The following is a 15,822-nucleotide window of genomic DNA, read 5'->3' as shown; positions in this document are numbered from 1 at the left end:
AGCTCATAAATGAACGATTTGCGTGAACTGGCCTAGCCATTGTTTTCCAAGAATTGTATTCATGTTATACCTTACGTTATCAGAAGACAGTGCATGACAATTGTAAAATTTCAAATACATTTTTTTAATAATTTACAAAATTGTATAATTTTTTTTAATAACAGTCACCCAACAATAACATTCAACAAACACCCTCCCACCCTCCCAACATCCCCAGCATGTTAAAAAATAACAACAATAACAATCCCTCCTCCCTATCTGCGGCCATGCTACCCTCCAGATCCTACACCTCCCCCGTGTCCCAGGCCCTCGTTTTAATCCCACAGTATGCACGACTTGGATGACCTCAAGGCTTGCTGCTGTGGGGGAGGATGAAGGTGGCAGGATCCTCTCAGTGGGTGCTGGAGGAGAAGACGTTTCTGACTAAACAACTTCCGAGCCAGAAGGAAGTTCTTCCTCCTGACTCGCACCTGTGCTGACGTTTGGTTGGGTCGGCACCTTGGATTGCAGTGCCGCCTCCCATCATTAATGCATGCCGGAAGGCATTGATGGCGATGGTCTGCTGGCCCATTGCCACAACCATGCACTTGATACCTTCTGATATGCAAGCGGACATGTGGCAATGTTCTCATTCATCACCGTGATTGCCTGGAGGAGCTCCCGACTCAGATGGATGCTCTCCCTGCACAGTGTAGTCATGTCCTCCTTAGAATCTGCCCGTCGCAGCGCGTGCCTATCTCGCTGACTCAATCTCCGTGGGGTCAGCGTGGGCACTGTTGGACGCATTGTGGCCACCTGCTGCAAGCCGCTTGGACCCGCTACTTCTTCGGTCGATGACAACGTGGCCGCAGGTACAATAGATGGGATGATAGGGTCATTGTCCTCGGTGGTCTCCTCCTCATCCTCTCCTTCCATGCTGTCCTCTGCACCCGTGGTGATGACCACCTGTAAGGGGACAGGTGCGGCCTCCCTTTGCACCTGCGGAGTCTGGGGACCTGCAAAACATAATTGAGCTCATTAGAACAGAAGGGAGAATTCTTGCGCTGCTCTGGCATACTTAGGAGGAGCAACACGATTGCAATAAGTGTGAATGAGAGGCGTTACATATATGATTACATCATATGGTAGTACATCTATGGAATTTACTGCCCCAGAGAACTGTGGAGGCTGGATCAGTGAATGATAAGGGAGTAAAGGGTTATGGGGAGCAGGCAGGGAAGTGGAACTGAGTCCATGATCAGATTAACCATGATCTTATTAAATGACAGAGTAGACTCGAGGGGCCAAATGGCCTACTCTTACTCCTATTTCTTATGTTCTTATGTTGTTAACGTGAGAATAGTACAGAAGATGCATGCATAACATGACATCATTCATATATTATAATGAAATGCTGTTACATTACTTTGAATTACCACTGGTTTACACATTACTCACATGACTCAAGGGAGGGATCTGCACCACCACGGGTGGTGGCCAAGCGACTGTGGGTGCCCACAAGTGCTGCTGCACGTTCTTCTAGGTCGGTGAGGATGCTGAGCTGGGCAGGACCTCCTCCTGTGCACCTGCGCTCAGCCCGATTCTTAGATATATTCCTCTGCAAACGTGACAAGAGCATGGCATAAGCTAATTGATTAGGTAAAGACAACAGTTTCCAACGTTATATGCTAATAGGGTATCCACAGTTGATGGATGGTTATAACAAAGATCGTGTTTAGGATCTAATGCTTGACACAAACATCTCCAGTACAATCTCCATGAAGGGCCCCCAGTGGGGTGGGGGGCGGGGGCGGTGGGGAGCGGCGCAGGGGGAGAAATCAGGACAGCTGGTGAGCTCGGCAATGACAGGGGCTAATGTCCCAAAGTGTCCCAGGGCAGACAGTGAGCCAGGGCAGCTCTCTCCCTAGTCCAGGCTGGGTCACTGTGTAAGTGGCAGCAGCCAGAGAGACTGACGCAGTCTGGGTAAAGGTGACCGGGCCCCTCATTGCTCAGTTGTGCCCCATCCACCAACGTAACCCAAATGGAGATGGTGCCAAAATTAGACTTAAATGGTGCAGCTTCAGAACCCTGTCCAGATCTTAGCAGGAAATCTATGCAAGAATAACCAGCTTAATTTCAATACGGCAAATTTACATATTCTGTGGATCATTACAATTTAAAATCTATTTAATACTTACTGTTGTCGAAGCAACCAAGCTGTTCCAGTGCTTGCGGCACTGGTCAGGACCCCTCGGAGCGTGGGAGGCAGACAGCACCACGTCGATGATCTCGCCCCAAATTTTCTTGTAGGCCCGGGGTGGAGGTTTCCCACACCCAGCCGGGTTAATTGGCCCCACCGACTGTGGACCTCGTTGACGAGGGCCTCATTCATCTCATCAGTAAAGGCCTTAGCCCTCCTTCTCCCCTCCACATCCTAGCCACTCTCTGTCGACTCGTGCTGGGACATGGTAAAGGTTTGTAAAGTATTCGGATTTTAATCTCAACTGTTTTTTCTCTCTCTTTCTCAAAGCTCCTTTCTTTGTCTCTCTCTCTCTCTCTCTCTCTCTCTCTCCCTCCCTTTGCCTTCTGTGCATGCCTTGAAGACCCCTGACCTCCCGAATCGCGGGAAACCTTCTTTGCAAAAAAAACGCATGCGCCGAATGGCCGTTACTAGCGACGCCTTGCTTCCCACATTGCTGGGGCCCATTTCGCATCACTAAGGCCCAATCCACATCGCTGAGCTATCGCTGGGCTATCGCCGGAAAGAAAATGCCGAAAGTTGCGATCCATAAAATAGGCGATCGTCCAGCGATCCTGAGAGTTGAAACATCGCTAAGACTGGAACATCACCTATTTTTTGCGCCCAAGCGATCTAAGTGGAAAGTCGAGCCCCAGGAGTACTACGTACAGTTTTGGTCTCCTTATTTAAGGAAGGATATACTTGCATTGGAGGCAGTTCAGATAAGGTTCACAAGGTGGATTCCTGAGATGAAGGGGTTGTCATATGAAGAAAGGTTGAGTAGGTTGCGCCTATACTCATTGGAGTTTAGAAGAAGTGATCTTATTGAAACATATAAGATTCTGAGGAGGCTTGACAAGGTAGATGCAGAGAGGATGTTTCCCCTCATGGGGGAATCTAGAACTATGGGGCATAGTTTCAGAATAAGGGATCGCCCATTTAAAAAATAATGAGGAGGAATTTCTCCTCTGAGGGTCGGGAATCTTTGGAATTCTCTACCCCCAGAGAGCTGCGGAGGCTGGGTCTTTGAATATATTTAAGGTGGAGATAGACAAATTTTTGAATGATATGCGAGTCAAGGGTTATGGGGAGTGGGCAGGAAAGTGGAGTTGAGGCCGGTATAAGATCAGCCATGATCTTATTGAATGGCAGAGCAGGCTCGAGGGGCCAAATGGCCTACTCCTGCTCCTATTTCTTATGTTCTTATGTTCACTGTAATGTCTCATTATCTCTATTTGATTCTTCTAGGTAAATGGGTGAAAACCTTTGATCCTCTGGACACTTCAGAAGCTGACTTTTTTGTCGATGACACAACAACAGTAAGAGTTCAAATGATGAAGAAGATGGGGATGTTTTATCACAGTTACGATCGGCAACTTTCCAGTTCTGTGATTTTGGTTCCATATAAAGGCAATGCTTCCCTGATACTGATTCTACCAGACGCGGGAAAATTGGCGGAAGTGGAACAAAATCTGAATATTACCAATTTTCAAAACTTAATTTTTTCATCACAGTTTAGGTATGTTCATCACATCAGTGAAATCAAGTTAAATATAATTATTTTCTAGCCGCGCAGAGGTGGAGTGCTCCATTCAGCTTAAAGGAGGGGGAATAAAATCATTGGTTTACAGATAATGCTACTCTAGTCATCAACGTCCTTTAGATTGCACAACCTGAATGCTCCCAGGCACCTCAGCCACTAGCCTAAAAATCCATTCCCTCCCTCGCTGATGAACCGTGGTGTCATTGAATATTATCTATAGCATGCACTGCAGCAACTCGCCAAGGCTTCTTCAGCAGCACCTCCCAAAGCCACGACCACCACCACCTAGAAAGACAAGGGCAGCTGGGTTTTTTTTCACAATATGCTGGGATGAGGGCACGGCCAGCATTTATTGCCCATCCCTAATTGTCCTTGAGTAGGTGCTGGTGAGCCGTCTTCTTGAACCGCTGCAGTCCAGGTGGTTAAGGTGCACACTCGGTACATTTTGGGAGGCTGTTCCAGGATTTTGATCCAATGACGAAGTCAGAATGGTGTATAACTTGGAGGAGAACTTGCAGGTGATGGTGTTCCCATGCACCTGTTGCCCTTGTCCTTCTAGGTGGTAGAGGTCGCAGTGCTGCCAATGAAGCCTTGGCAAGTTGATGCAGTGCATCTTTTAGATGTTACACCCTGCAGCCATGGTGGTGGATGGGGTTCCAATCAAGCATAATGCCATGTCTTGGATTGTGTCGAACTTCTTGAGTGTTGTTCTAGCTACATTCATCCAGGCAATTGGAGAGTATTTCATCACGCTCCAGATTTGTGCTTTGTAATTGGTGGAAAGACTTTGGGGAGTCAGGAGGTGAGGCACAGTCTCTGATCCATTCTTCTTTCCATAATATTTGTGGCTGGTCGAGTTGTGTCTCTGGTCAATGGTGACCCCCAGGATGTTGATGGTGGGGCATTCGGCGATGGTATTGCCGTTGAATGTCAAGGGAATGTGGTTAGACTCTCATTTGTTGGAGATAGTCAGTGCCTGGCTTTTGAGTGGCACACATGTTACTTGCCACTTATCAATCCAAGCCAGAATGTCATCCAGGTCTTGCTGCATGCGGGCATGGACTGCTTCATTTTCTAAGGAGGTGTGAATGGAACTGAACACTGTGCAGTCATTAGCGAATATCCCCACTTCTGACCTTATGATGGAGTGAAGGTCATTGATGATGCAGCTGAAGATGGTTGGGCCTAGGACACTGCCCTGAGGAACTCCTGCAGCAATGTCCTGGGCTGAGATGATTGACCTCCAACAACCACAACTGTTATATATTCTTTAGGACCTCACAAAAACACAGTACTTCACAAAATGGCTCCATTCCTTCATCGCCAATGTGATATATTCCTTACGACATCACAACACACACAGACTGCAAGATGGCTTAATTAACACAGGAATTTGTCAGGTGACCTGTCACCTGATGTCTTTATTGCATTTACAGCAATGGCTGCTGTAAAGTCCTGTCCCCTCAGTACAAATTCACACGAGGCATGTAGTGAAGTCAAGGTCACTCTGGACCTGCACCTTTAATTCACAGCTCTGGAATGCTGCACTTGCCTGAGACCTGTGCTTATATACCTATCTCTTGCAAGTGCACCCCCGGTGGTAAGGTATGCTGGTGGTTAGAGGTCATATCTTATTACAGTCATGTATAGCATGTTGGCATACAGTTATATATAATAATGTAAGATACATGACATCACCCTCCCCCAAGGTCTTATTGTCTTTATAAGTTCAGTCTCTCAGGTGGTCTACGCTCTCGCGTGGAGCGTCTGAGTTGTGGTTCAGTTGTTTGCCTTGGTGTCTGTTTTTCTTTGGGTATGGTTGCTGGTATCTCGCCTGGGCTGTCTGTTTCGATTGGTGTGATTGTTGTTGACTCGCCTGTGCTGTCTGTTGGGATTGCTCTTTCCTCAGGTTGTTCCCTCTGTCTGTCCATCAGGTGTGGTGCGAGTTCCACATTGTAGTCTGCCTCTGGTTCCGCAGTGCTGTTAATAAATCTGCTTTTGACTTGGTCTACATGCCTCCGGCAGGTTTTTCCATTGTCCATTTGTACTACCAGTAGCCTGTTTCTTTCCTTGCCCATTACTGTCCCTGCAAGCCATTTGGGACCCCTGCCATAGTTTAGTACAAACACTTTGTCCCCTATCTCATTCCATCTCCCCCTCGAATTTCTGTCATGGTACTCAGTCAGCTTACTGCGCTTTGCCTCAACGATTTCGTGCATGTCTGGGAGGATTAATGAGAGCCTTGTTTTAAAGTCCTTTTCATCAACAGTTGCACGGGGGGGATCCCAGTCAGTGAGTGCGGACGAGATCTGTATGCCAACAGCAGTCGCGACAGGCGACCCTGCAGCGTGGGACCTTGGATTTTAAGCATGCCTTGTTTAATGATTTGCACTGCTCTCTCTGCCTGGCCGTTGGAGGCCGGCTTGAACAGTGCCGCCTTGACATGATTTACGCCGTGGTCAATTGTAAAGTCTTGGAATTCTGCGCTGGTGAAGCACGGACCATTGTCACTAACTAATGTGTCAGGGATTCCGTGCGTTGCAAACATGGTTGCGAGGCTCTCCACAGTGGTGGAGGTTGTGCTCGAGTTTAAAATGGTGCATTCGATCCACTTTGAAAATGCATCTACAATTACGAGGAACATTTTGCCCATGAATGGGCCCGCATAGTCTACGTGCACCCGCGACCACGGTTTGGTTAGCCAGGGCCAGGGGCTCAGTGGAGCCTCCCTGTGGACATTTCTGAGTTGGGCACAAATGGTGCACCTTTGGACGCAGAGCTCCAAGTCCGCATCAATACCAGGCCACCAGACGTGGAATCTGGCTATGGCCTTCATGAGAACGATCCCCGGGTGCTCGCGGTGGAGCTCCCGGACAAATGCCTCTCTGCCTCGCAGAGGCATGACTACTAGGCTGCCCCACATCAGGCAGTCTGCTTGTAGTGATAGCTCATGCACGCGCCTGTGAAAGGATTTTGATTCCTCGGGGCAGGCATCACGAGCCTCTGCCCAGTCACCGGTTAGGACACATCTTTTTACTAAGGATAACGTGGGGCGCTGGCCGTCCAGGCTCTGATTTGGCGAGCCATCATGGGCGAACTTATGGACTCAAAGGCATTGATTGCCATGACTATCTCACAGTCCTGTTCGTCAGACCCTTCCGTGGTCGCCAGGGGTAGCCTGCTGAGCGCGTCGGCACAGTTGTCTGTGCCTGGTATGTGCCTTATTGTGTAGTCGTAGGACGCCAGCATGAGTGCCCACCATTGAATTCGCGCCGAGGCATTGCCGTTTATTGCCTTGCTCTCAGATAGGAGGGACGTGAGGGGCTTGTGGTCGGTTTCTAATGCGAACTTGGCCCCGAAAAGGTATTGGTGCATCTTTTTGACACCGTACACGCACGCGAGCGGCTCCTTCTCTACCATTCCGTACCCGCGCTCCGCCCATGAAAGTGACCTGGAGGCATAAGCTATGGGTTGTAATTTGCCCGCACTATTGACATGTTGCAAAACGCACCCGACCCCATACGCTGACGCATCGCATGTGAGAACTAGCTTTTTACCTGGGTCAAAGAAAGTCAAAACACTGTTGGAACACAGAAGGTTGCATGCCTTATTGAAGGCGCGTTCCTGGGCGTCCCCCCAAAACCAATCGCACCCCTTTGACTAGCACGTGGAGAGGCTCCAGCAGCGTGCTTAAGTTCTGCATAAATGTTCCCAAAGTAATTGAGTAGCCCGAGAAAGGCGCGCAGTTCTGAGACATTCCGGGGCCTGGGTGTCAGGCGAATTGCTTCTGTTTTGGACTCTGTTGGGCGGATTCCATCAGCAGCAATCCTTCTGCCCAAAAATTCAACCTCGGGTGCGAGAAACAGGCACTTGGATTCCTTGACTCGTAGGCCTACCCGATCCAACCGCTTTAGTACTTCCTCCAAATTACGGAGATGGGAGTCGGTGTCCCTGCCCGTGATAAGTATGTCGTCTTGAAATACAACCATCCCCAGGATGGACTTGAGCAGATTCTCCATGTTGCGCTGGAATATGGCAGCTGCCGACCTGATGCCGAATGGGCATCGATTGTACATGAAAAGGCCTCGATGTGTGTTGATGGTGGTGAGTAGCTTGGATTCCTCGGTCAATTCTTGCGTCATATATGCAGATATGAGGTCTAATTTTGAGAAAAGTTTACCTCCAGCCAATGTGGCAAATAAGTCCTCCGCTCTGGGCAGCGGGTACTGGTCCTCTAGAGAGACTCTGTTTATGGTAGATTTGTAGTCCCCACAGATTCATACGGATCCATCAGGCTTCATAACTGGGAAAATGGGACTTGCCCAGTCGCTAAATTCCACAGGTGATATAATGCCTTCCCGCAGAAGCCTGTCTAGTTCGTGTTCAATCTTTTCCCTCATCACATAGGGTACAGCTCTGGCCTTGTGATGGACCGGTCTAGCATCCTGTGTGATGTAGATTTTGACTTTGGCCCCTTTGAAAGTGCCCACACCTGGCTGAAAGAGATGTTCAAATCGCTTTATAACTGTTGAGCAGGAGGTCCTTTTCTCTAATGACATGGCATGGACATCATCCCATTTCCAGTTTAGTTTTTCCAGCCAGCTTCTCCCCAGCAGTGCTGGGGGATCTCCGGGGACAATCCACAGGGGAAGTCGGTTCACTGTCCCTTTGTGTGTGACAGAGAGCATGGCGCTGCCGAGGACTGGTGCAATTTCTTTGGTATAGGTCCTTAGTTTGGTGTCGACCCTTGTGAGTTTTGGTCTGTCTCTTTTATGCGGCCACAGTTGTTCAAATTGTTGAGTGCCCATGAGAGATTGACTCGCTCCTGTATCCAGCTCCATATTGACAGATATCCCGTTGAGTAGGACCCTCATCATTAAAGGAGGCGTCCTGTCATAGGAGCAGCAGCCATTGATCGTTTTGACCCGCTGTACATCGGTGTCCCGGGTACTGTCCCCACCGTCTTCTGGTCCACTTTCCGACCCATCCGATTCATATACCAGCCGAGCTGCAGTTTTTTTGCACATGCGGGCCAAATGACCTATATATTCACAGTTCCTGCAAACAGCCTGCTGAAAGCGACATTCCCTTGACGAGTGCCCACCCCCACACCTCCAGCACAGACTGCTTGCAAAGAATGAGCTGCGTCTGGCTGATCTATCTTGAGCTTCTCTCAGTTTGTAGTTGATTGCTCGCATTGTGGGTTGATGAGGTGTGAACGGCCATTCCTGTAACCCTTGATGGCTTCTTTTGCCACTGCTTGCTGTCGAAAGCCTGTTCTGCCGGTTTTGTCTGTGTGTGGGAGTAGCAGCTTTTCTAATGCTGTGAACTCCTTGTTCCATTATTTCATTAGTTGTCGTACCTGCATTGTAAATCAACCTCGTTTCTTCTTCCCCTTCCAAGAATGTCTGTGCAACCAGTTCTGCTGCCTCGAAGGTCAGGTTCTTGGTCTCTATGAGCTTTCAGAATATGCCTGCATGGCCTATTCCTTCAATGAAAAAGTCTCTCAGCATTTCTCTCCTCAGTTCATCGGAGAACTCACATAAACTAGCCAACCTCCGAAGTTCCGCCACGAAGTCGGGTATGCTCTGGCCCACACAGCGTCTATAGTTGTAGAACCTGTGTCTGGCCATGTGTAGGCTGCTCGCTGGCTTCAGGTGGTCTCTTAACAGTGTGCTCAATTCTTCAAACAACTTGCTTGCTGGTTTCTCAGGTGCCAACAGATCCTTCATTAAAGCGTATGTTTTTGAGCCACAGCTGGTCAAGAGATGGGCTCTTCTCTTGTCTGCCGTATCGTCGTCTAACCAGTCTTTGGTTACAAAGCTTTGCTGGAGCCTTTCTATAAAGTCCTCCCAATTGTCTCCCGCATTGTACTTTTCATCTGATCCGGCGTTCGCCATTCTGTGGATTCTGTAATCCCGTAATCCGTCGCCACTGGAAAGTACTGTCCCCTCAGTACAGATTCACACGAGGCATGTAGTGAAGTCAAGGTCACTCTGGACCTGCACCTTTATTTCACAGCTCTGGAATGCTGCACTTGCCTGAGACCTGTGCTTATATACCTGTCTCTTGCAAGTGCACCCCCGGTGGTAAGGTATGCTGGTCATATCTTATTACAGTCATGTATAGCATGTTGGGATACAGTTATATATAATAATGTAAGATACATGACAGCTGCGTTACCACAGTAGTCTACTAGATGGAGCAGTAGTCCATTAGGTAGAACCATATATTACAACAACCATCTTCCTTTCTGCTCGGTATGATTGCAGCCAGTGGAGAGTTTCTCCCTTGATTCCCATTGACTTTAATTGTAGTTGGACTCCTTAATGCCACATTCTGATGCCTATGCATGTTATTTATATGGACTTACAGAAGGCATTTGATAATGCTCGGTCAAATGCTGCCTTAATCTAATTCTCACCTCACTTCTGGAATTCAGCTCTTTTGTCCATGTTTGGACCAAGGATGTAATGAGGTCTTGTGTCAAGTGATTCTGGCGGAACCCAAAGTGGGCTTCGGTGAGCAGGTTATTGATGAGTAAGTGCCAGTTGATAGCACTGTCGACGACACCATCCATCACTTTGCTGATGATTGAGAATAGATTGGGGACAGAACATACCTCGGCAGTTTTCCACTTGTCGGGTAGATGCCAGCGATGTACATGGCCTACAGGGCTGTATTGATACCTGCCCTCCTGTATGGCTCAGAGACATGGACCATGTACAGTAGACACCTCAAATCGCTGGAGAAATACCACCAACGATGTCTCCGCAAGATCCTGCAATCCCCTGAGAGGACAGACGCACCAACGTTAGCGTTCTTGACCAGGCCAACATCCCCAGAATCGAAGCACTGACCACACTCGACCAGCTCCACTGGGCAGGCCACATTGTCCGCATGCCTGACACAAGACTCCCAAAACAAGTGCTCTACTCGGAACTCCTACACGGCAAGCAAGCCCAAGGTGGGCAGAGGAAACGTTTCAAGAACACACTTCAAAGCCTCCTTGATAAAGTGCAACATTCCCACCGACACCTGGGAGTCCCTAGTCAAAGTGGAGGAAGTGCATCCGAGAGGGCGCTGAGCACCTCAGTCTCATCGCCGAGAGCATGCAGAAACCAAGCGCAGGCAGTGGAAGGAGCATGCGGCAAACCAGTCCCACCCATCCTTTCCTTTAATGACTGCCTGTCCCACCTGTGACAGAGACTGTAATTCCCATATTGGACTGTTCAGTCACCTAAGAACTCATTTTTAGAGTGGAAGTAAGTCTTCCTCAATTTTGAGGGACTGCCTATGATGATGATGATGTACTGGAACAGCTTGGCTAGAGACACCTCTGGTTCTGGAGCACAAGTCTTCAGTATGACAGCTGTGGCCTATAGCCTTTGCTATATCCAGTGCACTCAGCCATTTCTTGATATCACATGGAGTGATTCAATTGGCTGAAGACTGGCTTCTGTGATGATAGGGATCTCAGGAGGAGGCTAATATGGATCACCACTTGGCACTTCTGACTGAAGATGGTTGCAAACGCTTCAGCCTTGTCTTTTGGACTCGCATGGGGATATTCATGGCACCTCCTCCTCCTGTTAGTTGTTAAATGGTCCACCACCATTCTCAACTGGATGTGGCAAGATTGCAGTGCTTTGATCTGACCTGTTGATTGTGGGATCGCTTAGCTTTGTCTATAGCATGTTGCTTCCACTGTTTAGTATGCATGTTGTCCTGTGTTGCAGCTTCCCCAGGTTGGCACCTCATTTTTAGATACACCTGGTGCTGCTCCTGGCATGCTCTTCTTCACTCCTCATGGAACCAGAGTTGGTCCTCTATCTTGATGGTAATTGTAGAGTAAGGGATATGCCAGGCCATGAGGCTATGGATTGAGGTGGAATACAATTCTGCTGCTGCTGATGGCCAACAGTGCTTCATGGATGCCTAGTTTTGAGCTGCTTGATATGTTCTGAATCTATCCCATTTAGTACAGTGGTAGTGCCACACAACACGATGGAGGGTGTCTTCAGTGTGAAGACAGGACTTTGTCTCCACAAGGACTGTGCAGCGGTCACTGCTGCCAATGTTATCATGGAGAGATGCATCCGTGACAGGTAGATTGGTGAGGATGAGGTCAAGTAGGTTTTTCCCTCTCTCTCACCACCTGCCGCAGGCAGCTATATCCTTCAGGACTCAGCCAGCTCGGTCAGTGCTGGTGCTACCGAGCCACTCTTGGTGATGGATATTGAAGTCCACCACCCAGAGTACATTCTGTGATCTTGCTAGTCTCAGTGCTTCTTCCAAGTGTTGTTCAACATGGAGGTGTACTGATTCATCAGCTGAGGGAGGGCGGTAGGTAGCAATCAGCAAGAGCTTTCCTTACCCATACTTGACCTGAAACCATGAAACTTGATGGGGTCTGAAGTCAATGTTGACAACTCCCAGGGCCACTCCCTCAAGACTGTATACTACTGTGCCACCACCTCTGGTGAATCTGTCCTACGGGGGGGACAGAAAATATCCAGAGATGTTGATGGAGGAGTCTGGGACATTGGCTGAAAGGTATGATTCTGAGATTATGACTATGGCAGGCTGTTGCTTGACTAATCTGTGGAACAGCTCTCCCAATTTTGCCACAAGTCCCCAGATGTTAGTGAGGAGGACTTTGCAGGGTCGACTGGGCTGGGTCTGCCATTGCCATGTCCGTAGCCGGTTCCACGGTCGATGGCAAGTGTCCATCTGGTTTAATTCTTATTATTGTTTCTTGTAGTGGTTTGTTACAACTGAGTGGCTTGCTAGGCCATTTCAGAGGGCAGTTAAGTGTCAACCACATTGCTGTGGGTCAGGAGTCACATATAGGCCAGACCAGATAAGAACGGCAGATTTCCTTCCCTCAAGGATACTCTTGAACCAGGGATGGCGGGACTGACCTATCAAGAAAGATTGGATCAATTGGGCTTGTATTCACTGGAGTTCAGAAGAATGAGAGGGGACCTCATAGAAACGTTTAAAATTCTGACGGGTTTAGACAGGTTAGATGCAGAAAGAATGTTCCCAATGTTGGGGAAGTCCAGAACCAGGGGTCACAGTCTGAGGATAAGGGGTAAGCCATTTAGGACCGAGATGAGGAGAAACTTCTTCACCCAGAGAGTGGTGAACCTGTGGAATTCTCTACCACAGAAAGTAGTTGAGGCCAATTCACTAAATATATTCAAAAGGGAGTTAGATGAAGTCCTTACTACTCGGGGGATCAAGGGTTATGGCGAGAAAGCAGGAAGGGGGTACTGAAGTTTCATGTTCAGCCATGAACTCATTGAATGGCGGTGCGGGCTAGAGGGGCTGAATGGCCTGCTCCTGCACCTATTTTCTATGTTTCTATGTTAACGCCATCACCGACAAGTTCCCCTCCAAATCACACAACATTCTAATTTGGGCATATATTCCAGTTCTGACATTGTCACTGAGTCAGAATCACAGAAGTCCGTACCTAACAGCATTCTAACAGCACCTTCACCATACAGACTGCAATGGTTCAACAAGAAGGCCCACCACCACCTTCTCGGCAAACAGGAATGGACAATAAATGTAGGCCTTCCCAGCGATGACCACATCCCGAGAATGATTTTTTTTTTAAATAGCTTAATTCCTCTACCAGTGGAATTTTGAATTATAAATCTTCATCCCCTTAATGTCCTTTTGAAGTTACAATTTTATCACGGTCCTTTCAAAATGAACCAATATTTACCACCTCTTGCCTCTGGCATATAATATTTCTTTACATCACAAGTCTGCCTCTCATACCTGCACTAATATCATAGCAGTTCCCAGAGACTCTCCATGTTGCATCCCTTTTTCTTTTGTTCTCATTCTCCCAGTAGTTCTAAAGCCTAATATTTGTGAATCGAATACGCCTCTCCCAGAATAAGTCCCATTCATTCCTAGGTTACTGTATTACATCAAAGCAGTCTGAGGATGAAGAACAAAGACCATTTACAGAAGTCCAGACTGCCTGACATCTATCGGTCATCTTAAAGATTCTAGGCACAAGACAAACTCTACTTTAACTTTTAATTTATACAAAGAAAATACATATATAAGGCCAGATTGACCAACATATTAATTTATACCATCACTTTTTTTTATTGGTTTAATTTATGTATTGGTAAAAATGACATAACTAAGAAATGGCAAACTTAATAAGAAATGAGAAAATGATGTGGAAAGCAAAACCTTTCTGACACTATTATGTTTGTAATAGCTCTGCAAGCCTGCACCTCCCAAAGTTTTCATTGAAGGCATCGTACAAGCTCAAGGACCTGCTGACGACGATGGGGATTATAGACGCGTTTACTAATAATGCAGACCTTACTGGAATATCTGAATCTGAACCACTTAAAGTATCCGAGGTAATACACTGGAAAACTAATAATATTGAATTTGTTTTTGCAAACTAACAAAAGATCATGGAAACGCTGACCGAATTGGTCAGTGATACAGATGTTAAAATTTGCATACAATTGAATAATTATAATTGGAAGACACAAATATGCCATTAAGTCTTTCTCTCTCACACAATATCTTTCTGAAGTCCCACCTCAAGAAATATTTTACTCTGCATTGCCTAAAAGAAACTTAAACGGCTATTGTTGGATGTTCTGGCTACTGTAGGCCATCAATTTTCTGGCTAAAATAGCAAGTTCCAACTGTGACAAGCATACACATGATCAGTTGTTTCCATGTAATTGACAATATTCTGGAATCCATGATATAACATAAACGGGCATCCAATTTCCAAGCAAGAGTTAATCACAATTATAGAGATTACTACTCAAACAATAACTTAAGAATTATAAAGGATTCACAAGGAATGACGCAACAGGAACACTTTCTCCAGTATCTGAGTGCAATGTAACTTCAGCAAGACACAACTTATTTATTGGGAAACCAAAGTGAAGGGCAGAGGCTCTCAGTTCAAGACATCTGCTTGGTCAATAGTGTAAGAGGTGAGGGGTTCAAATTGCTGTGTGACATGTTTTCCATGCATTGGCCAACAAGATTCCTTCAATAGCCTGTATGATATTATAACAAAGATAAACAGGTTAGTCATATAGCTAAAATAACATACAACATAACTGATGTGAACACATTTCAACCCCAAGATGAGATGAATCATGATGAAGTAGCTGAATGATCTCAAATCTGAGTGTTAAAATCCTGTACATTGCAGACAGTTGGAAAAAAGAAACAAGGAAAGATATTCCACAGATTTGGGGTTCTAGGAAAGATTGAGTTACAGTGGTAAATATTGCTTCAAGTCCAATGATTTGGATGTGGGGACGAAATATAATATATCCAAGTTTACTGATGATACAAAGCTAGGTGGGAATGTAAGTTGTGAAGAGGATGCAAGGTGATATTGAATGGGCAAGAATGTGGAAAAATGTGAAGCTATCTGGTAGGAAAAATAGAAAAGCAGAGTATTTTAAAAATGATGAGAGATTGGGAAATGTTGGTATTCAGAGGGACCTGAGTGTCCTTGCACATGAATTACTGAAAGTTAGCATGGAGGTACAGCAAGCAATTAAGAAAGCAAATGGTATGTTGGCCCTTATTACAAGAGGATTTGAGTATAAGTGTAAAGACATCTTATTGCAATTATATAGGGTCCTGATGAGACCGCACCTGGAGTATTGTGTACAGTTTTGGTCTCCTTACCTAAGAAAGGATATACTTGCCATAGAGGGTGTGCAACAAAGGTTCAGCAGACTGATTCCTGGGGGGATTGAGCAGATTAGGCATATATTTTCTAGAGTTTAGAAGAATGAGAGGTGATCTCATTGTAATATATAACATTCTTACAGGGCTTGACAGGGTAGATGCAGGGAGAATGTTTCCTCTGGCTGGGGAGTCTGGAACCAGGAGTGACAGTCTCAGAATAAGGGGTCAGCCAGTTAGGACAAAGATCAAGAGAAACTTCTTCAATCAGAGGGTGGTGAATCTTTGGAAATCTCTATCCCAGAGGGCTGTGGAGACAGAAATCGATAGACTTTTTTAAATTAAGGGATCA

General features: G+C 46.7%; 1 protein-coding gene across 2 annotated transcripts in view; it reads left to right on the top strand.

Moving 5' to 3' along the window:
* The window catches only part of LOC139262365 (alpha-1-antitrypsin-like), a 65,251-nt gene that overhangs the window by 39,689 nt on the left and 9,740 nt on the right, over positions 1-15,822 (top strand). For both annotated transcript variants that reach the window (XM_070877554.1, XM_070877553.1), the window contains exons 3-4: positions 3,467-3,737; positions 14,014-14,161. In XM_070877554.1, coding sequence (XP_070733655.1) covers positions 3,467-3,737; positions 14,014-14,161 — 419 coding nt within the window. The remainder of the gene's footprint in view (positions 1-3,466; positions 3,738-14,013; positions 14,162-15,822) is intronic.

The sequence above is a fragment of the Pristiophorus japonicus genome, chromosome 4, assembly GCF_044704955.1.
Source record: "Pristiophorus japonicus isolate sPriJap1 chromosome 4, sPriJap1.hap1, whole genome shotgun sequence".
NCBI classification, from domain to species: Eukaryota; Metazoa; Chordata; class Chondrichthyes; family Pristiophoridae; genus Pristiophorus; species Pristiophorus japonicus.
The sequence above is the reverse complement of the archived record's forward strand: the minus strand, read 5'-3'. Positions and strand labels throughout refer to the sequence as shown.